The sequence below is a fragment of the Garra rufa genome, chromosome 13, assembly GCF_049309525.1.
Source record: "Garra rufa chromosome 13, GarRuf1.0, whole genome shotgun sequence".
Classification (NCBI taxonomy): domain Eukaryota; kingdom Metazoa; phylum Chordata; class Actinopteri; order Cypriniformes; family Cyprinidae; genus Garra; species Garra rufa.
In genome coordinates this window covers 21,458,895-21,484,867 of record NC_133373.1, presented here as the reverse complement: position 1 = coordinate 21,484,867, position 25,973 = coordinate 21,458,895, and the positions used below count along the sequence as shown (strand labels likewise).

The 25,973-nt window shown below is 39.8% G+C and overlaps 1 protein-coding gene across 1 annotated transcript; it reads right to left on the bottom strand.

Annotated features, from left to right (window-relative positions):
- Window positions 1–2,120: 2,120 nt before the first annotated feature.
- smyd2b (SET and MYND domain containing 2b) lies at window positions 2,121–25,813 on the bottom strand. The gene is made up of 12 exons (XM_073816833.1): window positions 25,562–25,813; window positions 24,808–24,871; window positions 21,577–21,687; window positions 21,426–21,486; window positions 18,496–18,620; window positions 10,360–10,427; window positions 9,071–9,173; window positions 4,020–4,130; window positions 3,241–3,361; window positions 2,642–2,816; window positions 2,436–2,544; window positions 2,121–2,277 (listed from the first exon to the last, which is right to left on the bottom strand). The coding sequence occupies exons 1-12, from the start codon at window positions 25,735–25,737 to the stop codon at window positions 2,197–2,199; spliced, it is 1,305 nt and encodes a 434-aa protein (XP_073672934.1). The 5' UTR covers window positions 25,738–25,813; the 3' UTR covers window positions 2,121–2,196.
- Between the last annotated feature and the right edge of the window lie 160 nt (window positions 25,814–25,973).

Below are 25,973 nucleotides of genomic sequence, written 5' to 3'. Positions count from 1 at the left end.
GTTTTGCTTCTGAGAGTGAAGCAGTATTACAGCACTTCACCACCAGATATTTGTAGCAGGTGTTTCATACACAGGACACTCAGAAAACAATTTAACTTAAAGTAATACAGAAATCACTACTGGATTGTTTCTATCTTTGTATCAGTATTTTTGTACCAAACTAGGGGAGTTGTGTTAATAAGAGTAGGCTACTGATAACTATTACTATACTATACCCATCATTAATTAAATATTTAAAAATTTTCAGTAAAAGTAAAACATTTTAATCAGTGATTGTATTATTCTTTGATTACTATGTACTTTATGTGATGTGTTCAATTATCTGTGCTAATGACTTGGCAGCACTTTACATGGTTAAATAATAGGTGTCATGTTTAAAATGCAATGGCTTAGTATATGTAGAAAATAACACTGAATAAATGGTGATTTAATAAATGAATGCACTGTGTTTTTGCTGATTTTCTGTTGGAATTTAATGATTTTGTATTGGTTTGCATGTATGCAGTGAATATATTTACAAAAACTACAACAATTTGAAAACAAGGATTTAGTGTTTGTTTTTTACAGCAGAAAATGTTTGAGTTTGTCATTATATATTGATTTCAAGGTGGTAGGAACACATCCTCGGTCAGGACTAAAGGTGAGAAGCAAATATTAAAAATACTGGGAAGGTGCTAGTTTGATCGTTAGGACGCACTTGCCACGTCCTAGCAACGTAACGCAATAACGTCGCTACGACGAATATGGGAATCACAAAGTTACGTCGCTGGTACGTTATTTGGAACGTCGCCGCGACCAATATGGTCCTTTATAGTAACGTCCTCACGACGTGCCAGTTTGGTCGTGGAGACGTACTCACCACGTTCCAGCAACGTACCAAATAACGTCGCTACGACGAATATGGGAATCACAAAGTTACGTCGCTGGAACGTTATTTGGTACGTCGCTGCGACGAATATGGTCCGGTCCAGTAACGTCGTCATGACGTAATTGTGTTAGCTGGGATGCTAGTTTTCTCAAATGAAACGGTAAAAGTGACACTCACAGCAGTTTGGGAGATTGAGTTTATGTGAGATGAAAATGCCAAAAATTACCGGGAGCGTCACGTGTGTTTCAGTATGCGTGTAGTAAAAGCTTGTCTCCGCAATGCATACATACAGCTAGGCAAACGGAACATATCGGATTCATATTAAAACGGTCTTTTTGCATTTCAGTTTTCACATACACTAGTCCATATCGCGATTTGAATTAAGTGACTGACCAACATTTGATTTATGAATCCAAAAAACGACGAATTTACGTGGCATTTCGCTATAGTAGATTCGGTTTTTATGAATGGAGGACTACGCGATCCCATCTGTGTTTTGGCGGAGGAGACTTAAACGCGCGACCATATTCTATAGTCTTCGGTATACATCCGCGTTAAACTATCAAGGTGAAAGTCATCATAGCTTGCGTAGTTTAGACCCAGCTCCCAACCCAAATTTGAGAATAGATTAACGGCGATATTTTTTTTTTTATCGCGCGATAAGAGTTTCACGTTAACGCAGCACGTTAACGCCGATAACGGCCCACCACTAAAAAAAATACATTCAAATATTTGTTTCCTGTGTTTTTGAGGCAGATAGCGTGCTTAGAATTTAATTTTCCAATTTCAATTTTCAGTGATTTATTATATCTTTAAAGTGCACCATCCAAACTCTTTGAAACTTTTCATACAAAGAACTATTCATTCTGATCACACAGTTCATTTCATAATTATACAAAACTCCACAAATGAAAGAAAATTAAAAAACATATCTGATCGCACTCTGTCTCTCTCTGTCTCTCTCTCTGTGTGTGTGTGTGTGTGTGTGTGTGTGTGTGTGTGTGTGTGGTAAGTGGCTGAGTGTAAGGAGGGGGGATGGGTGGTAAGAGGGAGAGGAGGAGAGACAGTTAGGGTTAGTCCAGAGGGTTACTGTGAATGCATGTGCCCACTGGGCACCGTTTTCCTGATGCTACCGGGATGGTGATTGCGTTTGTGGCGAGGGCCCGCCATCGCTGCTTGCAGCTATATTCACACTTGCACTTCTTTCTGAGAGTTTCTTGTACAGAAATACTTTATCAGACTTTTAAGCATATTACTAAAGAACGTGTCTCCATTTGTTTACTGTAGTGAAATTCAAGTGCAATCTTAAACAGTACACAATATTTACATTATTCCCCTCTTATTTCCTGTTTGAGTTCTGTTACATATGTGTGGTCCTTTCCATGGACAACCTCCATGATGGCCAATGCCTGTAACACAAACACAATTATCACTCACTTATGGCATTTTTACATTTTTACTTTTGATTGTTACTTATGATTTGTGAGCTACATCCCAAGTCTTCCATAAGAATGTGATACAGGTTTGGAATGACATGAAGGCCTGTCAATTTTGGAGGAGTTTGTACCTTTTGAAGGGCACTTATGCCAGTGGACTTCCTGTCCAGAGCTATGTAGAGTCTGCCCATCTTCAGATACATAGATGCAATATTTAAAGAGTATGCTGGGTAAAGGACACTACAGGAAAAAAACAGACATTCATATGTTGGTAAACACAAATATCACACAATTTATGTATTCTATAGATAAATGTGTATGATGTCTATGTTCTTACTTGTATGGTTTTATGACTTTTTCTCCATATCTAACTGCTCCATCATAATCCTCATTGAAAAGACAGATGCCCATGGCCTGGTACATCATATGAAGGACGTAGATGTTAGAGTCATCAAACACGGTGCTCATCTTATCAATGCTGAGCTCACACATCTCTAGCAGCTCAGCAGGACGTGACTGAGTCAAGATTCAATAAACGTTTGACTTGAGCTTCAAATTATTTAATGACCTTTGACTAAACAGCATCAGTTGTGGGCTTAGGTGTTCTGGGTGGTTTCTAGGTGATCTAACTGGCTGTATTCATTTAATATTTCACTAGATATGACTTTGGTCAATAAAAGCAACACTTCTCACTAAAAAGCCACATTATTTAAGAACCTAGGTTTAAAAAAAAAAAGCGACATGTTTGTTTAAATCACTTCTAAATCACAACCATGTAGGTAGTAGTAATATACTGGTTGACTTAGCTTAAATTATACACTGAATAATAATATTTTGGATACCTGAGTATTAAATTGACAGGTTTATAAATGAAGCAATCAAGCAGCACTGCAATTAATTTTGCACACAAGAAGCACAAGGGTCAAAAAAGGATATTTTTCTGAAGTTTGGCTCTGCGGAAATCTTCCATGGCATTCCGAGCGTAACGCACCATGTCCCTGATCTCCTTTTGACTGATCTCATCACTCAGTTTCCGCACCTTCATCTTCTCCATATCCTACAAAACAAAACAATATTGCATTTACAACAATCTCTCTCTCTTGTACATGTCGTGAATACACATTTTTACATTAAGGTAGATGGTCGAACTGTTTCAAAAACTAATTTTGTGGCATACTTAGACATTTCAATTAGATCTTGAAGTTCTGAATTAGGTTTTTAGGGAAATTTTGTAAAACTATTGCTTCAATTTAAAATAAAAGTTGTCCATGTGATTTAAAAAAAATAATAATAATTTATTCTTGTGTGATGGCAAAGCTGATTTTTTCCCCACCAGCCATTACACCAGTCTTCAGTGTCACATGATCCTTAAGAAATCATTCAAATATAATGAACTGGTGCTCACAAAGATTATTATTAATGTTTAAAACAGTTGTGCTGCTCAATATTTTTGTGGAAACCATGATTTTTCAGGTTTTTTAATAAACAGAAAGTGCAAAAAACATTGATTATTTAAAAAACAAAAACATAATAGTAATGTAAATGTCTAATATATTTTTATTAACTAACATTAACACAGATTAATAAATAGTTTAATACATGTTTGTTGTTCATTTATTAGTTAGTTAGTTAATACATTAATTATTATTACTGACACCTTATTGTAAAGTGTTACTGTCAAATGTGAGAAAGTATATTCCATCCATTCTACACACCATGGATTTGGTCGTGCACTCTTTGCAGTCACAGCTGAAGTAGTAGACGTCTCTGAGTCTCTCGATCCTGTCCTCTGTAGGATACAGCAGGTCTATGTAGCTGGTATATATCTACACACGGAGAGAGCAAATATAGAGTAAGCCGTCAGCAACAAAAAAATAACTGCAGAGTTTGAGACATCAGGTTCATGACATCTTCAGTTTTACCGAATATCGACTTTGGGCATGTTGGGTAATCCAAAAGCATGCTCACTCATAAATCATCAGACCACATTAAACTGTAAAAACCCCAAGTTTAAATGACTGGTTTCGTTGTGTTGGCTCAGCAAAAATCCATGAAAAATCTGTACAACTAATTTTAATACACCTATTCTACCTAAACCAAGTATATATATATTTTAAAGCTTTTTGTAGTCCCTGAGCACCCCTCCATTTCTGGCCCTTTGAACACCCTTAATGCATTTTCAGTGACACTCAATTATGATCTGTAAGGAATCATACAGAAGTAAATTAATTTATGAAATGTGTGGTTATATTTAACAAAGTGGCTGACATGGTTTCTATGTGGGCTGTTTTCATTAAGTGTTGACAAAAGTCATCACATATTCAGTGTTGGGCATGTTACTTTAAAAAAGTAATTATAGTAATTAGTTGCCTCTCACAAATAGTAACAGGAGCTAAATATCATGTTATTGGGGTCGCTTCAACCCACAGACATTTAAATCATCCCACAGCAACCCTGTTAACCCTCTGGTGTCGAAGGGTGTACTTTTATTTGTGTATAGTCATTTACACGGTCTCTCGTACCTCTCTTCACAGACATGTAAATAAAACAACCTGATTTTTTTAGGAAATAACCAATCGTTTCACTGGATAAGACCCTTCTTCCTCAGCTGGAATCGTTTAGAGCTCTTTGAAGCTGCATTTAAAGGTTGTATCAGCGATTTCTAGCCTAAAACATAAAGTGTCAAATTCAGCTGACCTTTATTCACGATCCGCTCGCTGCCTGCCCCATAAATTGTCTGTGAAAAAACCGCGTCTCTCTGGTCAGCCTAGGGTCCGAGAAATGCCAAAAAAACAATCGGCGCTATCAACTATTCCACAGATAAACAAACCTTGTTCCAACCAATCAGCGTCAGGGGGTTCGTGTTGTGGACTTTCCTACTGGTGCAGGGATGTGAGGGAGGCGGAGCGAAAGTCCACAACACCAAACCCCTGACGCTGATTGGTTGGAACAATGTTTGTTTTTGCTGTGGAATGGTTGGTAGTGCCGATTGTTTTTTTGGCATATCTCGGACCCTAGGCTGACCAGAGAGACGCGTTTTTTTCACAGACAATTTATGGGGCAGGCAGCGAGCGGATCGTGATGAAAGATCAGCTGAATTTTACACTTTATGTTTCAGGCTAGAAATCGCTGATACAACCTTTAAACTGCATTTTGGCAGTTCAAACTCACGGCCACCATAGAAGGCCAGTATATGAAGAACATTTCTGAAATGTTTTCCTCAAGAAACATAATTTCTTTACAACTGGAGAAAGAAAGAAATTAACATCTTGGATGAAAAGTGAAAATTTTTGTTCTGGAAGTGAACTTTAACGAAACGTGCCAAGAGTTTGGATCCGCAAACTCTCACATGGTCCTGAGACTCCAGTCTGACTGTGTCTGAGGTTCTCTCTACCCCTTTCAGAAATCAATTGGCAACCTTAAAAGCAATCTCTCCTGATAAGAGAGACCCAGCATTGTCTCTGTTGAGCCCAGCGCAAGCTTTACACATATTTTTGGATCTCCATGGGTTCTGGGTATTATCAGAGTAATTAGTTGCTTCTCACAAATAGTAACCAGGAGTCCAGGAGCTAAATATCATGTTATTGGGGTCGCTTCAACCCACGGACATTTAAATCATCCCACGGCAACCCTGTTAACCCTCTGGTGTCGAAGGGTGTACTTTTATTTGTGTATAGTCATTTACACGGTCTCTCGTACCTCTCTTCACAGACATGTAAATAAAACATCCTGAGCTCCATGCATGTGAGACGTGCAGACATGTAGGTAAATGCCCACATCACCTCCGTAAACAAATGTGAACATTTATCAAGTTCATCTTGACTACTTTTAGTTTCTAGAAGACGTGCTGAGAGGAATAAGCCAGAATTTACCTCAGAGGAATGCAATGCACAGCTTTGCAGGTCCTATGGCTGAGAAAGAGCCTACACAGATGAAAACCGCTTTAGTGAGCTCAATTATAGTAATGCCGCATTTTATTGTGAGTAATCGTAATGGCGTCGTAACAGGGGAAACAGTAATATGTTTGATTACTTGTTACTGAAAAACGGATGGCCATTAGTAACACCGTTTACTTACAACACCGTTATTCCCATCATTGCAGATAATGCGCCATGCTTTGTTTGAAAGAGTGTATTCAAGCTTTGATTTTTATTATATACATTTTTCATCAAATGTATATAATTCTTAGGACACTGATTTATTGGAGACGTATGTAAGAGGAGTGAAAATGGGCATCCTTGAAGTCATGGAGGATGACCTCTCACCTCTGTGGAGAGATTGCATTCAGCTCCTTGTGACCTATATAGGTCCAGTTAAAGTTTTCATTGAGTGGTGAACCCTGTATTTGGTGGATGAAATTGGTGGAGAAATTAATAAACAGACACATTACCTGCGATATGCCGCTGTTAGGTGAGCCTTGGTATTGCATTAGTGCTTCATATATAACAACTCCCTTATGGCAGTGCATTCTTCTACAATTTCTACAGCAGTGGTTTTCAAACCTGTCTATTAGGCACCCCAGCACTACACATTCACACTTCAGGTCTTGCAGTCTCCACTAATGAGCTGAATCAGGTGTGATAGATGAGGGGAGAAATACAAAATGTGCAGGGCTGGGGTGCCTTCAGGACAGGTTTGAAAACCACTGTTCTACAGTACGGTTTCCCTATGTGAACCCTGTGTCTTCCTCTGGACAGTGCTCTGTTCTGTAACAAGTCTCTGTGTATGTCAGTCTCTTCCCTAGTAGGTGGAGCCCACCACAGTTCCCCAAGTATTATTCCCTCTAAGGTAAGTCTATAGGACGTATTTCCATATATTTACCTGTCCCTTCGGGTAGGATGTGTTCCTTTTTCACTAGACAAGGTGAAATCTTCCCACTGCTAACAACTAGATACGCTCAGCTGTTAAAAATGTATGTGACCTTCCATTGTAATGGCCAAAGTATAGGCTACTTCGGCTGTCTGCATTAAGTAATGTTCGTCATCAGGAGGGCTTGCGGACAGCCGTGCACCATGCAGGCAATTTTTTAAGACCGCGCGGACGGTGCATGTACAATAGCACATGCGCAAGAAAAAGGCAGACAATTGTAATGCACATTTTGACACAACATCTCTGTTCCTTCCATCAGGGAATAAGGGTTATAATAGTAACCAAGACATTTTTTAAATCATTGTTTTATGAGTGACAAAATGTGCTTGTTGGGTGACAACCTTTTCTAGTGTGATAATTTAAAGAATGACTTCAATTGGCACATGTATGACATGTTTTAGTAGTTTTTACTGCATTTTGGATGTACATTTTACTACTGAGCCAAGCTGAAAGTTGTTTAGGAAAAACTTTTAAACAAGTGAATTTAGTATAGAGAAATGGGTCCTACAGATTGTAAAAAAATGTAAATATAATGTATTGTGAGGCTAAGTTTATTTTTGTTTGACATCTTGGTTTAAGCTCACTTGTGAATTTGTAATATTTCGTATAAGATGCATTTAGGTAAGTTAATTAAGCAGGTAGTGTAGACTTATTGACCAGGGCCAGTATTCACAAAACATCTTAGCACTAATAGTTCTCCTAAATAGCAGTAAAAGTTTTTAGCTAAGAGTTTTCTCTTAAAACCTATTCACAAAGCTGCTGAGACAAACTTTTACTAAGGAATAGAGAGAAGTCTTAAGCTGAGAGTAAGGGCGGGGTTGACCTTGTTGCTAAGGATGATGTCAGCATGCTTATTTACTATGCACACTGTGATTGGCTGATAGGGGAGGAGTCTCTGTCAGAGATTTATTCATAAAATATTGTAGAGGGTGATTTTATGTTGCCATATTCAACTAAAGATTTAAAAATAAAGATGTTGCCACTAATGTCAACAACAAGTATATTTTCAGCTAATTGTCAGCCTCTTACATGTGTGCTTCTCACAAACAATTAGCAGATATGCATATAAATTTTAATTGACTGACTAGAATAATCATGGCTAATAGTAAGACATGCAAACCGAACTGGACCGAACAGCTTTTTACCCAAACTGTTTATGTAAACAAGGATATATTCAAAGGAAAATTTGGAGTATGGATAACCTCCAAAACCAAAAAATATATGTGGAAAAACATATGTGTGCCAATAAATGCAACATGTTCCTAAAATGTTTACGTTCCAAGGCAGATAGCCGGCAACAGCCATTTTTGCGCTGCTAAAAAAAAAATAAATAAAAAAAAAATAAGGAAACCTTTACAAAAAATGTTTTCATGTTTTTCCTGATAATCATAATGGATTATGTAAAAAAAAAAAAAAAAACTGTACAGGAAACTATTAATGGTCAAAAGTTGATGGTTTCTAATATTTGTAATGGTATTTGTAGTAGAAACAATTTGAATTTCTAGAATGTTTTTTTTTTTTCAGCAGAGAGTATAGGCTTAGTTTGTGATTTGGTCTTAGTGACTTGGGAGTCCTCTTCACTACTTCTAATGTTTCACAGATTTAGGAGCCAGTTTTAGCGCTACAATACTTTGTGAAATACTCTTAGAGCAAAAATTTAGGAGTCTTAATTTTAGGATTGACACGCCCATTATTTTTAAGATTTTCTCCTAAATCGGCAAGTTATGAGCTACTTTTAGCCTTAAGATGTTTTGTGAATACGGGCCCAGGATTGATTATTTAAAAAAAATCACATTTCTAGATTGTTCTTCAAAAACAGTGTCAGTGCATTGTTAATATCATTGCTAATATCTATATTTTTCATCAGTATGTTTTAATTGAAATGTGGTATACTGACCTCTTGCCCTGGACTGATTTCCTGCACAGCCCGTACTTCAGCGTTGATACCTCTGTATGTGACTATGACGTTGGGACAGCAGCTGTGGTTCAAGAGGGCAATGCTAAGAGAGTAAGAGAAACACAATACAGGAATGTGGGAGGTGAAAAGTGGATAAAAAGAGTGTTAGAAAGTACCTCAGAGAGTTTAGAGAGCTATTAAAGGATAAAGATAGAAATGGGAAATATAAGAGGCTGTTAAGGAAAAAAATGTCCCCACTCAGAACTTCTGTGATATGTTTCTCCAAGTACACAAAATGGTGGATTACGCTTTCAGCCCTAATGTTGGGTGGCTTGCTTTCCTTTATTTTCTTTTGCTGTGTTAGGCTGTAAGATCTACAGAATTGACCCCTTAACAATGCCCTAATATAAACAATAACAAACTTTCCAGAATTACTAAGTGTTTTATCTTTCTTGTCCAGTGTTCATTATGTTAATGAAATTAATGATGAAAATGTTTGTTGACAGACTTTGTTTTGTCAATAAAATGAAGATTAGACAAAAATACGAAAAGCAATTTGTAATGAGAAAAACAACACAATATACTTTAATGTTTAACGTTTTCTTAGAAAAGTAAAAATTTGGAAATTATATGGTTGATTCAATAAAATTATACTTATGCTTTATACATTATGCTGTAGACGGTTAAGGGCTCATGCAACACTTCACAGTAATGCAAACATTTTCAAAATCGATTCATTTCTGAAATTCATTTTCAAGTAAGTATCTGTGAGTATGTGTGCTTTAAGTAACCAATCCATCATCTATATCTCTGATACTAACATTAATAATTAATAATAATTTATTTAGTGTCTAATATGGAGTGCTTTTTAAAATATATATTTACAATATGCTAAATTATTACCAGTAGTTGGTTGTTATTTCAGGAACTTAGTTTTGGTTTTGTTTTGATTACTGACCAAAAATTTGTGACATTAGTTTCAGATAGAATATCTGTATCTAGTATTGCTGATAGAATATTTAGCCAACCCCATTTCTGAACACAATCCATTCAAAGTGAATGACAGTCACTGATGTAAATAGCAGAGCACTGCTTTATGAGCGTTCAGGACTGCTCACAAAGCATGTCCAAGAGAGGCTAAAAATAGATTTGGACCGTCTAATGTTCCCTATTACCACAGCATATATGATTATTTATCATCCTAATTTAAAACACTTACACACAGGGACAGCATGCAGACTTGTGAGCACATTGTTATAAAAACTGTGTATGTGTTTACTCGCGCTTACTCTGGAAAAATAGCTAAACCCAAGTTCGAGAGCTCCTCGTCCTCCACAGTAAAGCCGTTACAATGAACCTGTGTAAAGTAGACAGGACACATCATGAATCATTGCTGTAAACAATCATTTACTTTAATTGGACCATTAAGTGATTAACTGATCCTTTGCAGAGACCCCCTTTGGTTACTGTTGCTCGCTAAGACATATTTTGGAGAATGCTCCAAGGAATCAATTTAGTCTGATTTTCACTATATAACAATGTAGAATTCTAGCACTTTATGGAGGGATAGGTGGAATGAAGTGTAATATTCCAAAAAGCATTTTTTATTATTTGTTGTTTTGGGCCACATCTCATATTCGTACTTGAGTGAGCATTTTTACACTTCTCCTGGATATATTTCATCTACCCTAGTGCTCCAAACATAAACAAGGACCATTTAGGTGCACACTTCGTTATTTAATTAAATTGTGTTTTACTGTTTAAATGTATTGTATTACAATATTATTAAAAATGGTTAAAACAAAACTCACCCTAGACTAATTTTTCAGAGTTAATAAAAATAACAATTAAAAGTTGCTTTTAACCAATATTTTTTTGTGAAAGGCGATTATATAAGTTTGAATTAGTAATAATATTTTCCAAATATTATTAGAATTATTTTAGCACAATGACAATGTAAAGGCCAATTATATTTTTTTCCTGAAATTTTATTTAATTATTAGCTTTATAACCTTACAATATTTTTTCTCACACATTTTAGAGGAATTGTTCACCCAAAATAAAATTGTTTGCTATACACCCATTGCTCCCATAATATACTAAGGTCTTATAAAGCAAAAAGACCAGTCTGTGCCAAACCCTGAAACTGATTTACAACATCATTACCTGAAATCCATACACTGTAAAATCAAATAGTTTACCTTACTTAGATATAATTAGTTATCTTTACTTATTTGCTATAATTATCAGGTTTTATTAAAGGTTGTATCAGCGATTTCAAGCCTGAAACATAAAGTGTCACATTCAGCTGACCTTTCTTCACGATCCGCTCGCTGCCTGCCCCATAAATCAGCTGTAAAAAAAAAACGCGTCTCTGTGGTCAGCCTAGGGTCCGAGATATGCCAAAAAAACAATCGGTGTTACCAACCTTTCCACAGAAAAACAGTGTTCCAACCAATCACCGTCAGGGGGTTGGTGTTGTGGACTTTCACTCTGCCTCCCTCACATCCCTGCACCAGTACGAAAGTCCACAACACCAACCCCCTGACGGTGATTGGTTGGAACACTGTTTTTCTGTGGAAAGGTTGGTAGCACCGATTGTTTTTTTGGCATATCTCGGACCCTAGGCTGACCACAGAGACGCGTTTTTTTTACAGCCGATTTATGGGGCAGGCAGCGAGCGGATCATGAAGAAAGGTCAGCTGAATGTGACATTTTATGTTTCATCCTAGAATCGCTGATACAACCTTTAATTTACAGCTACTTTCAAGGCAAATAAACAATTTACTTACTGCTTTGAGTGACGCTTACTTAAAATATTCAATTAGCCACAAAGGAACCAATGACATTAATAAGCCAATGAGAGGCAGCAGTGCTAATGTGCAACAAAACAACAGAAGAAGAAGAAGAAAAGAAAAAAGAGTTTTTGAGGCGGGGCAATTCTTAATAGACTTTTTGCTCATTTCCCCCATGTCTGCAGTTATCTTAGTATTCCCTTTTGTTGGGCACTTCGAATAATTCCTATTGATGCAGTAATGCAACATGAAATCAGATTTTTTTTTCAGGAGTAGAAAAGTAATAATTAGGTTGCATTTAAACTGTATTTTCTAACTAAATTCTTACCTAGTGTATTTTTTAACGTTGACTAATGATCTTGTACAATTTCGTTGTTTTTCATAAACACCTCTAAAAGCTTTTAATTGGGTTGATATAATTCAATAATATTTGGGGTAATGTGCTAACACATAAACTTCAACATTCAGCACGTCAATCACAACAATGGTTATGTCACGCCAGGCCAGCAGAGGGAGCCCTTACCCCCACTGACTGTTGCTGCTCCCTCTGCTGCCTCTATGGTTACTTCCTGTTTATCAGACATAAAAGCCAGCTCATCACACACACACATCGCGAAGTATTGTTTTGCTCCAGCGGACTCTACCAAGCGTTTTCCATTGCTCCCAGGTTTCCTAGTCTCCTTGTTGTTCCCTAATCATAGTTCTGTTTTTGTTTTCCCAGTCTTAGTCTTAGTTTTCTAGTTTCTTGTTTTCATTTCATTGTTTCATTTGGACTGCCCACCTGGATTTTGACCTACGCTTGTTTATTGGATTACGCTATTGGATTGTCTTCACTGTTCATGTTTGCTGGTGTTTTCGACCCTGTCTGTCTGACTACGATCTGCTTAATAAAGCCTTGCATTTGGATCCTCACTCTTGGTCGTCCCGTTTGTGACAGAATACTTCGCGCACCCGGATCCAGCGGCTTTACCCACCAGCAGAAGTACCCTCCAAGAATGAGCTCAGCAGACCCCGTAAGTTCACTCTGTTCCATTTTTCAAGATGACCGTCCCATCGAATGTTATGTTGAGGAATTTCTTACGTACAGTCACCTGGCACCTTGTAACGAATCGATGTTAAAGGAATGTTTCTGGAGCGGGTTGGACACTGATATCAGCCTGAGTTTACCCGATGAGGACCCGAGTTGGACCCTCGCACAATTCATTGACTTTGTGTTATCGTTTTGTGGCTCTCCATTCACTGTGGGTATACTCAAAAGGTCACAGCACAAAATGTCTGCCAGCCTAGAGCCTCAGCACAAGATGTCTGCTAACCCTGAGCCACAGCACAAGATGTCTGCTAGCCCCGAGCCTCAGCACAAGATGTCTGCTAGCCCAGAGTCTCAGCACAAGATGTCTGCCAGCCTAGAGCTACAGCACAAGATGGCTGCCATCCCAAAGCCCGTTCACAAGATGGCCGCCATTTCAAAGCCTGTTCAAAAGACAGCTGTCCCTCCAGAGCCAGTTCACAAGATGGCCGCCCTTCAAGAGCCCCTTCACAAGATGGCTGCCTTTCCAGAATCTGCTTTCGGAATGACTATTCTTCCTGAGTCCGCATTCAAGATGGTCACCCAATTGGACCCAGCTCACAAGAAATCTACCACGTCTGACTCCTCTCGCAAGATGACTGCCACCCCAAGGCCCGATCGCAAGATGGCTGCCACCCCAAGGCCCGATCACAAGATGGCCGCCATCCCCAAGCCTGTTCACAAGATGGCTGCCACCCCCAAGCCTGTTCACAAGATGGCCGCCTTTCCTGAGTCGGCACCCAAAATGGCCGCCCTTCCAGATCCTGTTCACAAAATGGCCGCTCTTCCAGATCCTGCTCACAAGATGGCCGCCTTTCCTGAGCCTGCTAACAAGATGGCTGCCGCCACTCCAGGGTCTGCACTCAAGATGGCTACCGTCACGCCCAAGTCTTCTCACAAGATGTCTGTACCTCCAGAACCACTGCCCAAGATGGCTGCCACGCCCAAGTCCTCCCGTAAGATGGCCGCCACGCCAGAGCCTGCTGCAAAGATGGCCGCCACGCCAGAGCCTGCTGCAAAGATGGCCGCCACGCCAGAGCCCGCTGCAAAGATGGCCGCCACGCCAGAGCCCGCTGCAAAGATGGCCGCCACGCCAGAGCCTGCCACAAGGATGGTCGCCATGCCAGAACCTGCACCCAGGAGGACCGCCACTCCCAAGCTTGCACACAAAATGGCCGCCATACCTGAGTCTGCTATCAACATGGTGGCTACAGCATCAGACTCTCACCCTTCCAGGACTTATCAGAGACTAATATCAAGCTTGGAGGACCCACCACTGCTGTCAGCTCGTTCAGTTGATCCCTTACTATCAGCGTCAGCCAAGCCAACGTCTGCTCACCCCACATCAGCCAAGCCAGCGTCTGCTAGCGCCACGTCAACCAAGCCAGCGTCTGCTCACGCCACGTCAACCAAGCCATTGCCTGTGAACGTCATATCTGCTTCTCTCGAACCTGCACCAGCTGCCGTTCCTACCAAGTCAAGTCAAGTTACAGCTGCTGTCCCTGCCGAGTCAAGTCACGTCACAGTCACTGTTCCTGCCAGGACAAGTCAAGATACAGCTGCTGTTCCTGTCAGGCCAAGTCATGTCGCAGCAGTCGTTCCTTCAGAGCCAAGTCAAGCAGCTGTTCCCTCCGAGCCAAGCCAAGCCACAGCTGTCCCTCTCACGCCAAATCAAGTCACTGCTGCTCTTGTCATGACGAGTCAGGTCATAGCTACTTCTTCACTGCCAAGTCACATCTCCCCTGTGCATCCAGAGCCTTCACTCCCAAGCCATGCAGAGCCAACGCTCCCAAGCCATGCAGAGCCAACGCTCCCAAGCCATACAGAGCCAACGCTCCCAAGCCATGCAGAGCCAACGCTCCCAAGCCATGCAGAGCCAACGCTGCCAAGCCATGCAGAACCAACGCTCCCAAGTCACACAGAGCCAACGCTCCCAAGCCCCACGCCCAATGACCCGGAGGGCATTCCTCTGCCAACTGTGTTACCTGTTATGGCTATCGCCATTTTGAGTGTGTGGGCTGCACACTGCGCCCCAGTTGCCTCTTCGGCCCATGAGTCTGCCCACAAGTTTGTTCTGGAGACCTCATCTACAGGCATGTCCGCTGCGCCTATACCTCTTTCGGAGGTGGCGTACATAGCGGAACTTCACGCTCTGCCCGCTCCGCCAAGGCTTCACGCTCTGCCCGCTCCGCCAAGGCTTCACGCCCTGCCCGCTCCGCCAAGGCTTCACGCTCTGCCCGCTCCGCCAAGGCTTCACGCTCTGCCCGCTCCGCCAAGGCTTCACGCTCTGCCCGCTCCGCCAAGGCTTCACGCTCTGCCCGCTCAGCCAAGGCTCCCTGCTCTGCCAGCACCGCCAGTGCTCCCTGCTCTGCCAGCACCGCCAGGGTTCCCTGCTATATCTGCTCCGCCAGGACTCCTTGCTCTACCTGCTCCGCCAAGGTTCCTTGCTCTGCCTGTTCCGCCAAGACTCCTTGCTCTGTCTGCTCCGCCAAAATTCCCTGCCCTGCCTGCTCCGCCAAAGTTCCTTGCTCTGTCTGCCCCGCCAAGACTCCCTGCTCTGCCTGCACCGCCTAGGTTCCCTGTCATCTCTGTCTTGGCGTCTGGGGCCGTTCCAGAAGTCTCTGTCTGCCCAGGAACTGCCACGAAAGTCGTTCCTGAAGTTCTCGTCTGCCTGGTCACGGCTATGGAGGCCACGTTCTCCCATGAACTCTCTACTTCTCTCCTTGCTCTGTCTGCCTCCTCTATCTCTGTTCTCCCCAGGTCCCAGTCCATAATGCGGCCTCCTGTTCCGCCCTGGAGGGCTTCTACGCCTCCTGTTCCGCCCTGGAGGGCCCCTGCGCCTCCTGTTCTGCCCTGGAGGGCTCCTGCGCCTCCTGTTCCGCCCTGGAGGGCTCCTGCGCCTCCTGATTCGCCCTGGAGGGCTCCTGTGCCTCCTGCTCCGCCCTGGAGGGCTCCTGCGCCTTCTGCTCCGCCCTGGAGGGTTCCTGCGCCTCCTGCTCCGCCCTGGAGGGCTCCTGCGCCTCCTGCTCTGCCCTGGAGGGCCGCTCCGCCTCCTGCTCCGCCCTGGAGGGTTCCTAAACCCCTTGCTCCGCCTTCGGCTCCGCCCTGGAGGGCTTCTACGCTTCCTGCTCTGCCCCGGAGGGTCGCTAAGCCTCCTGCTCCGCCCTGGAGGGCTCCTAAGACTCTTGCTCCACCTCAAAGGACTGCTCTGCCTCCAGCCCTGCCCTGGAGGGCTCCTGAATCTTCTGCCCTGCTCTGGAGGGCCTTTGCCCAACCTGTTCTGCCTCAGTCTCCTGGCCCCCCCACCGCTCCCCTGGACTGTTTCCTCCTGTTGTTTTTTGGAGCGTCTGGAAGCCGCTCCTTGGGGGGGGGCTATGTCACGCCAGGCCAGCAGAGGGAGCCCTTACCCCCACTGACTGTTGCTGCTCCCTCTGCTGCCTCTATGGTTACTTCCTGTTTATCAGACATAAAAGCCAGCTCATCACACACACACATCGCGAAGTATTGTTTTGCTCCAGCGGACTCTACCAAGCGTTTTCCATTGCTCCCAGGTTTCCTAGTCTCCTTGTTGTTCCCTAATCATAGTTCTGTTTTTGTTTTCCCAGTCTTAGTCTTAGTTTTCTAGTTTCTTGTTTTCATTTCATTGTTTCATTTGGACTGCCCACCTGGATTTTGACCTACGCTTGTTTATTGGATTACGCTATTGGATTGTCTTCACTGTTCATGTTTGCTGGTGTTTTCGACCCTGTCTGTCTGACTACGATCTGCTTAATAAAGCCTTGCATTTGGATCCTCACTCTTGGTCGTCCCGTTTGTGACAGGTAACAACTCAGTTTTATTTATTTTTCTTGAAACTGTAACAATAACCATTTTTATTTCTTATTTTTTTGTGCTACTACTGACATGACAGCAAATAAGAACAAAAGTAAAACAAAGCAATTGCATAATTTATTCATGCCGCAATGCACTCTGGGAGTCAGTGAGTAGCTATACTAAGTCAAGAGTAAACCTAAAGTAAAGGATCAAATACCCCCTACAGTTATTTTTTTGTTACTAGAACTCTTGTGTAAGTAAACTATACTAAGCATTTGTCAGTACAACAAACTATCCCTATTTCACTTTATTGCATGCTTTTTTTTAAAGTAAGCCCAACTAATTAGATTTTACAGTGTAGCCTCTGCAAATATTCTGCATTCTGTTGCATCAGGGTTTTAGAATGAAATTGCGCGTCCCGTTTTGAATCAATAAGGGACGGGTTTTGTTCCGTATTTTTATTTTTTTTTATCATTTTTTAAAGCAGAGTCTCATGCAAATCATCCCACACGCATTTTATGAAGGTGCCTCCTTTCCTACTTTTGATTGGGTAATACTTGATGTCATCGTTAGTTTGATTGGTCTTTTTAACTGTCCAGTGAGGAGGGCGGGTCTTGTCGTGCGACAACATGCCTCCGGAGAGCAGCATTCCCGCAATGACAGAGCTCTCAAAAAGTCAGACAGTTCTTCGTACCCCAAGTCTCTCCCGAAGCAGACATGGTAATGACAGTGTAATTATTATCAACAATATTTAGCTTAATTGCTAAATAATGTTAAAAATGTCACCCAGGCTGTGAAAACCTAGCTGGAGTCATTTTTTTTTTTAAATTTACTGTTTTCTACATGAAATAAAGAACAGTCTGTGAAAATAATAAAAATATATGTATTTAATATTAACTGAGTAAAACCATGTCAACAACTGAAATCACAGTGAAATTAATGGCTAAAATCAAACTTTATCTCAGAATTAGATTTGGCCTGGTTTTCACACACTGGGTCACAAATTGTAATTTGTAAAAATTCTGTAAATACTATGTAAGTGGATATGTAATATTATGATTTGTTTGTTAAGGTTAAGTCAGACACATAAGCATTAATTTATTACATGAAACATTACATTTAATACATTAATAAACAACATAATGCCCATGTAAAGAAAATAAACTAGTAAATTGCAACTTTCCATATTTTAAAATTAGAAATAGGCTATATAAAAACTTTACTAGCTAATGTTTGTAGCTAGTTTATGTATGTGCTGTTTCCATGTTTGGATAGGTGTTACTGCAAATAATGACAAATATTTTAGCCAAAATCTGTTATCAATACCACCCATTAGAATTAAGTTCATTCATATGATTATTAGAGAAGTCTGTTGAGTTGTAAAGGAGAAAGACTGACTGCATCTGTTTACACAGATTTCAATAAAAGACAGTTTATTTTAATGTCCAAGTGTTCATACTTTCCTGAAAACATATTTTAAGTTTCGATTTACCACCACTGGCATGCCATTGGGCCTGTGATCACTGTGGTCTTGGCCCCCAAGGGATGTGGTCCCCACTGCAGTATGCGTCCCTTATTTTTTTGTATTAAAAGTGGTAACCCTAGTTGCATGATAACAGAGCTTAGTAAAGAGCTTAGTAGCAAAATCATGCATTAATTTACGCTGATTTTATTTACTAAAGAAGGATTGATCAGTAACGCAGTAAGGAAGTGCTTAGTAAAGGGTCAGCCGTCAAAACGTCTGTGTTTACCTGTGAGAAAAGTGTGAGCAGAGCCTGATGATCAGGGAAGTCCAGGTGTTTGGAGTAGAAGTGATGGAGACCAGCTATATGTGCTTCACTCAGCTCTCTTTTCTCATTATCCATATCCTCAATGTCTATGAGAAAATGAAGAAAGTCAGAATCAAAATAACATCTACTGTAACAGCTGTACATGCTTAAAGTTAACAAAAATTTGCAACTGTGCTGTATTTCCAAGAGATGATATTTATACAAGAAAAAAAAATGTAACCACTGGGAATTAGATTAGATGGTTAAAAAAAGATGCTTAAATTTATTCTACAAGTGTGTCACGTATTGGTCGTCTTGTCATCATGAACTCTTGCACTACACATCATGGACTTCATCCCCCACAAACCACTGCACCAATCACTGCACTCAGCTGCTCCTCGTCACCCATTGCACTGATTGCTGCACACATCTGTTCCTCATTCACACACATGCATTTAAGCCACACACACACACACAGCCTCATTGCGAAGTCTTATCGTTCCATATGGTCGTAATTCTAAGCGTTTATCTCTGTGTTGGATTATCTGTGTATGACTCTGGACTGTGTACCCCGTTGACGATTCCTGCTTCCTGCCATTGCGACCATCGCCTGAGTATCGAACTGTTTACTGGATTTCCTACGTTGTTCCTGTTTTCCGGTGATTACTCTTGCTTGTTTACGATTCTCAATAAATGCTGCAAATGGATTCGCACGTCTCTGACCCTCCTTGTGACAAAGTGCTAATCAAGGACTAATAACACCCCTCTTTGAAAAGAAATGATGATGAAAAAATGGATCTTTGAAGGGCCTTGGCTTGAGCTCATGGTTTGTGGCAAGCCTGAGTGCACTTGGACTTCCTCTGGATGGACAGGTCCTGGAATGTGGATAGTGAGCACAGATGTTGTGGTTTCAAAGTCTCCTTCAACCACCCCCATGGTCACAGGGGAACCGATCAGCTACAATTCATATTTCATGTACTGTTGCAGTGTGCAGCTGGAGTTCCCTCTTGGCATGATAATGAGGAGATGGTTGTCAAGTCCACTCCAGAAACAGCTCTTGAGCATATTGTCATTTCAGGTCACTAGTTGACACAAATCTAGAAATTCCTCCACACAGTCTCAAGACCTGGTCCCCTAGGTGGACGGAAGCAGCAGTACATAGATCCATATCCACTACTCTTTAGTTTGGTGTTATCACACTTAAAGCAGGAAGATGAGATATGGATTCTATAGCAGCTTTTGAACTTAAATAAAGCAAAACAAGAAGATACTCCACAGGCAGAACCACATAAGTTTAGACACATTAGTAACACACCAAAACAAAAACAGTACCAAAACTGAGGGCCTAAATACACAAGCTAAGGAACAACACAACATGAAGCAGGTGTGCAACATAATTAATCAGTCATGAAACACAATAAACAGGAACGAAAACTAAGAATACAAACTAAGAGTCCATGAAAACAAACAAAACCAAGTCAAATCATCATGACATACAATCTTAAAATAAATCATGGATCTCAGATTTTTATTTATTTATTTAATTAAACAGGCTAGGGCAACAGTGTTATTTTAGTATCACTGAGCTACTTTTATAGTTTTTTATTAATATTTTGAGTTTTTATTTTTATATTTTTAGTTAGCCTGGCTAACGCCAAGACCACGTTATAACTTCGTCATGATTCGTGGTCTGGGAACAGTGTTGCCAGATTGGAAATGTCCAAGTATCGTACCAGAAGCTCAAAATTATCGTATTTGGGAGAAAATTATCGTATTTGAGTCAAACATTCAAAATAAAGATATTTATCTAGGTTTTACAGCTATTTCTCCTTTTCAGCACTCATTTTCTATACCTTGTTGCAATGCTAAACTAATTATCTTACCCGAGTCAAACGTTCAAAATACAGCTATTAATCTAGATGTTACAGCTATTTATCCTTTTCAGCACTCATTTTCTATACTTTATGTTAAACTAACAACCTCAGTTTTGAGACAACTGACCTAGTTGCGACAGGAACGTTAACTTGTGCTCGTGAGAGAGAGCCATTCTCTATGATGATTGGTTGAGAAGACGTAAGATTGGATGAAAGACATGCGTAACACCACGTTCACGTCTCCTCACAATCATGAAGGTAGACGTAGGATCCACACAGCTAGATGAGAATAGAAACTCTATAATTACAACGACCATGGTGTCACAAAATTCTGAAATTATCGTACATTGTGGTATTATTGATCGTACATCGTACAGAGGTCAAAATTATGGTACAAATACGATAATTATCGTACGTCTGGCAACACTGTCTGGGAACCACATGTTCATTTTCTCGTATTTGAGGTGTGGTTTACGAATGCCCAGAGCCGTTAATTGGGCGCTACGAATGTCTATCAAATGCGCCTGTGCGTAGCTCATAGCCAATAATTTCAATCATACCGGATGACGTATACGATGGTTTAACGCCAAAAGTTGCTCTTTTTTCAAAATAAACTTGTGTTCTAAACTACTTAGTGTTCTAAGGGGCCGTTCACATGTCGCGTCTTTTGCGCGCTAAAGTTCGTTATTTCAAATGTAAACGCGCGGTATGCACGCGCATAATGGAAGCGACGCGGTTGCGACGCGCTCGCGTTTTCCATGCGCAAGCCATTAATAGCCCATATCATGATTCCTGTTTACCATCCCCAAATTCAAGAGCTAAAGAGTGGTAAAGAGTTAAGACTATTTAAATATTTAAGGCTTGTTATGATCTTAAATTTGATCAAAATAAAAAATAATTAAAAAAAAAAGCATTGCACATAGCATTACAAAATAGCACTTGATATGTAAAAGCCCATTTGACAAAATAAATGTAAAATGCAAAACAAAGCACATCCTTTCTGTCAGATGTATGATGTGGGTGAATTCTGGTACTTACGGGCTTCCATATCCCTCAGCAAGAGCAGTTTTTCTGATGGGCTTCTCTCTTTCTGGTGTCTCTGCATTAGTAAATATGTGTCAAACACTCATTTATTCTGTATCTACAGAGAGAGTAAATAACAAGGAATAAAATGGTGCTTGTTCCTGACCAGCCTGGCGATGATTCTGGCCACCAGTCGCACTGTCTCTGAGGGGCACCAGTTCTCTCCAAATGCACACATGGCATGGCACTCCAATTTGTGCATGGGCCAGTTCTTTTTCTGTCAAATACACACAAAAATGACACATTAAACACTCACTAATACATATACATGATACACACATGAAGGTCTATACTATTGCATTATATTCCATGAAAAGTTATCAGTTATCAGTAACCATTCTTTCCTAAAGAAAAAATCTGGTGTCATTTTTGCATTTTCATATTTGCAATCTCTCTAGACATAAAAATAAGCATATTACATCTCATCTCTGTGTGTGTCATCATTACCTTATATATGATAACCTTTAAAAGCCAAAAATGTTTGCCATTACACACACTTAATAATCAAGTCATGTTATAAGCAAACCATACTCAGACCACCTCTTGATATAATTTCAGTTCACATTTGAGTTTGTTTAGTCTGAGTTTGTTTGAAGTACTTATTTTGCAGAAGAAAATCAACCAGTCCACTCAAACTGTCTGGAATGAGCCAACCACTATACCATAAAAAATGGCTATTTAAACCGTTAACAAGTTTTAATAAACAAGACTGCAAAGAAACAGTTAAAAAAAAATATCTTAGAATTTTAAGTCATCTCCCAAAAGTCTGACTCTGGAGCAATCCTAGACTGCTATGCCACCTGCAGGGCAACCAGAAAACAGCATCAGTTAGGATTCTTAGATTGCACACTAAATGTACACTGTACAGTGTAAACGAAAAATATTGTACTATTTTATTTTATTTAAATCAGTAATTTATTTTATTTATTTATTTTATTTGTGTACATTAATATGGAGTAAATTGCTATTGACATTTTTTTAACAGCAAAATAATTCAGTGTTTCTTAATGACAAACATCCTTAAATACCTGTAATGATGCTGAAAAGTTAATAAATCAAATAAATCAAATGTTTAGTAGTATGAATAATAGGCCCGGGCGATACATGTATTGGCGATGTAATCCTGATATCTTTGCTGATGATGAAACATCAGGGAATATTGTGTATATAGTGATAATGTAAAATGTTTCACTTTTATTATGAGCCAGTTTCACTCCCCTTTTTTATCTCACGACTATGACAGCTGATATGTGACTGCTTTTTAAACAATCTTGTGCTTATGTGTGTCAGCATATAAATTAAGAGTGTCAGAGGTTTTTTGATTGTTAATTGACTGTATATGTTTTATGTTAAACGCATCCATTCACATCAATTCAATTTATTTTTAAAACAACCATGTTTAATAGCAGAATTAATAGTGAAAAACTACATTACTCCTGATGCTGTATAGAAAACTCCACCAATCTGAGAGTCACAGAGAGCAAAGTGTGCCAAAGGATATATTTGTACACACATGCATATTTTGCAATGAACTTAAAATAGGCTGCTCAATAAAAATTAAGGGAACACTAAACAGTATAACAAGAAGTCAGCTAAACTTCAGGAACATAAATCTCTATGGTTTGTGTGATTGTGAATCAGTTTTACCTGCTTAGGTGCAAATGAAAGTGACAACATGTGTCTCTAGTCCTTCTCACTACTTGTAGCATGAGGTAGTACCTGCAACCCAGGGCTTAATTTGTGTCGGAACAAGTCAGACCTGTTACTAGCTGCACACTGAATTTGTGGATTGACAACCTGACACTGACAACTGCAGGGTTGAATCAAAAATGTGGTGATTGACAGTGATAATCATGGCAATGGACAGGACAAAAAAATTAGATACTGTATGTCAGGACAGATCTGTGCATCAAGTCTTGGAGTGCAAATGCCCTTGACACATGTTCTTTGTAATGTGTATCATTGTTCTTCAAAAAACTTGCTTTGTTGATGCAACAACCAAAACTTTTTGTGTAAAGTTGCACTTTAAATTCTTTAAATTTTTTACCTATGATTATATTTGAAGTACGTTTGATTTTTAAATGTTGTTTTTGTGGTAATTTAATAAAAACAGTAAGTGGTCTTTATTTATGTATTTTTTTAACAAGTGCTGATTTTGTATGCCCTAAACTGTTTAGCTAAAAAAAAAAAAAAACTAAATATTTCAAGAACAATGCAACAATATTGTCAAAAAATATTTAGATTTAAATGTTTAGCTTTGTCATGAATAACAATGAACAATATGGAAAAACTAATTAAATTGATTTGTGTGGAAAACCAAATAGTTTGGAACAAAGTTGTTTGCTAAAATTCAGATATATTTAAATCCTAATGTTCTTTGCAGATGGAGCCTCATATAAATAGGGCAAAACATATCACTGACTTGCTGCCATGCATAAGAAGTCACTGATGTTTCTAAACTTCATGAACTGATTAATGATGGGTTGTTATGATGGATTTTTAATAAAAACTTGTCTATGTAGTAGTAAGTTGAAAGAATTCTGAACACTGCTGTTTACGGAAGCCCATTTCCACCACGTAAGAAACACAAAAAACAAACATAAGTTATCTCATAATTCAGATGTTTTTTTGCAATTCTGAGAGAAAATTCAGAATTCAGGAAAAAAGTCAAATTTGTGAGGTATGTGTGATGTAAATTCAGAACTGTGAGAAATAAACTCACCATTTTCAGAAATAAAGTCCAAACTGTGAGATTAAATGTCACAATTACCTTTTTTGTTGATTTATTTTAAAATCCTTCCTAAAAGCTTCCAAAGCTGTCAGATTCCCATTTACTTATTTACATATGTATGTCTTCCATTGTTCTAATTAGTAATTTTGCTTGTAATTTGTTTCTTCATTTCACTATTAGTATGTAAACCATAGTGTGGGTATGTGTGTGTGTGTGTGTGTGTGTGTGTGTGTGTGTGTGTGTGTGTGTGTGTGTGTGTGTACCTGGTATTCATCACGTTGTAGGGACCAAATGTCCCCACAAGGATAGTAATACCAGTAGATTTTGACCTTGTGGGGACATTTCTTAGGTCCCCATGAGGAAACAGATTATAAATCATGCACAATGAGTTTTTTGAGGAAGTAAAAGTGTGCACAATCTCCTGTGAGGGCTAGGTTTAGGTGTAGGGTAGGTGTAGGGCCATAGAAAATATGGTTTGTACAGTATGAAAACCATTACACCTATGGAATGTCCCCATAAAACATGTAAACCCAACGTGTGTGTGTGTGTGTGTGTGTGTGTGTGTGTGTGTGTGTGTGTGTGTGTGTGTGTGTGTGTGTGTTTTACCTGACAGTTGACATTGCAGTAGAATGCTTTTTTGCACTTTCCACAATTTGCAAGACCCTTTTTCCTGTTACATGATAGAGAGAGAGAAAAAAACACAACCACCAATGTTTATTAAAACTCTTAATGATAAACAAAATGAATGTGTGTGCTTGAGTGTGAAAGAACAAGCAATATTTTCATGTAGCAGTGAGTGTGTTTATTACTACATGACAATATAACTTGTTCATTCATTGACACTCATTAATTCACTCTATTTTCTATAACTGTGGTTCATTAACAACTAATAAAGACTGGAAGAGAATGTGATAGAGGTGTTAGATTCTAAATCAACAATCTCTCTTTGGCAGCTGTCACATTGAGTGTGCTGTCAGTGTCACCACACAGGGCCAGAGCAAATGTCCTGAGTTTGGGCAGCTGCTTCTGGACCTTCTGCTGTATTTTTAGATGTGCCCTTTTAGAGCTTATCTGCTGGTCATGACAGAAAAGATAGATACATCTAAAATTAGAGAAGGTTTCATTCATATTGTCTAATGCTGTCTTTTATATTATATTTAAAAAAACTAAAGACTTAGACATCCTTCACAATAAAACCAAAAGAGAAACTCAGAAATATAAATACAGCCAGTAAGAGAGTAATTTGTTAGAAAATAATAAGCATTCAAGTAACTCAGTAGAATATAAAGATAAATAAACAAAATAAAGTACCAACAAGACACATTCACACATAAAATTAGAACAAAACGAAAAGTCAGACCTTGTAAAGCACTGTTCACAGATGAATCCTCTCTCGTTAACGGAAAGTATGTATGAATAAGCGGGACAAGAGAACAGCAATTCACCGACTTCATACGCTCTGCTCACCCGCAGTCCTCTGCCCTTCCCCGGGCTATCAAACTGCTCAATGCCGGCGATGCCTTCCAAATCCATCATGACAGACAAATCCAGCACTTAATGGTAGTCCACACCGGTGTTTCGAGTCTGAGGTTTCTGAGATTTTGGGGTGGAGCAGCCTATATATGAATATTTAAGTGCGAGAGGGTGCTCGCTGCAGAGCCAAATAGGAGGAGCGCTGGAGCTCCAGCTCCACCTCGCTGGATCTAGTGAGTGGAGGAGTGGGGTTTGATATACATCATAGGTCCAGATGCAGGTAGCGTCCGTTCGAACTA

Excerpts from the sequence above, each read along its gene's own strand:
- smyd2b (XM_073816833.1), bottom strand. The coding sequence starts at position 25,737 with ATGATGGATTTGGAAGGCATCGCCGGCATTGAGCAGTTTGATAGCCCG. Across the intron at positions 4,131-9,070 it reads AAATCAGTCCAGGGCAAGAG|ATATATACCAGCTACATAGA; the intron begins GTCAGTATACCA and ends CTCCGTGTGTAG. Across the intron at positions 2,278-2,435 it reads GCATAAGTGCCCTTCAAAAG|GCATTGGCCATCATGGAGGT; the intron begins GTACAAACTCCT and ends TTTGTGTTACAG.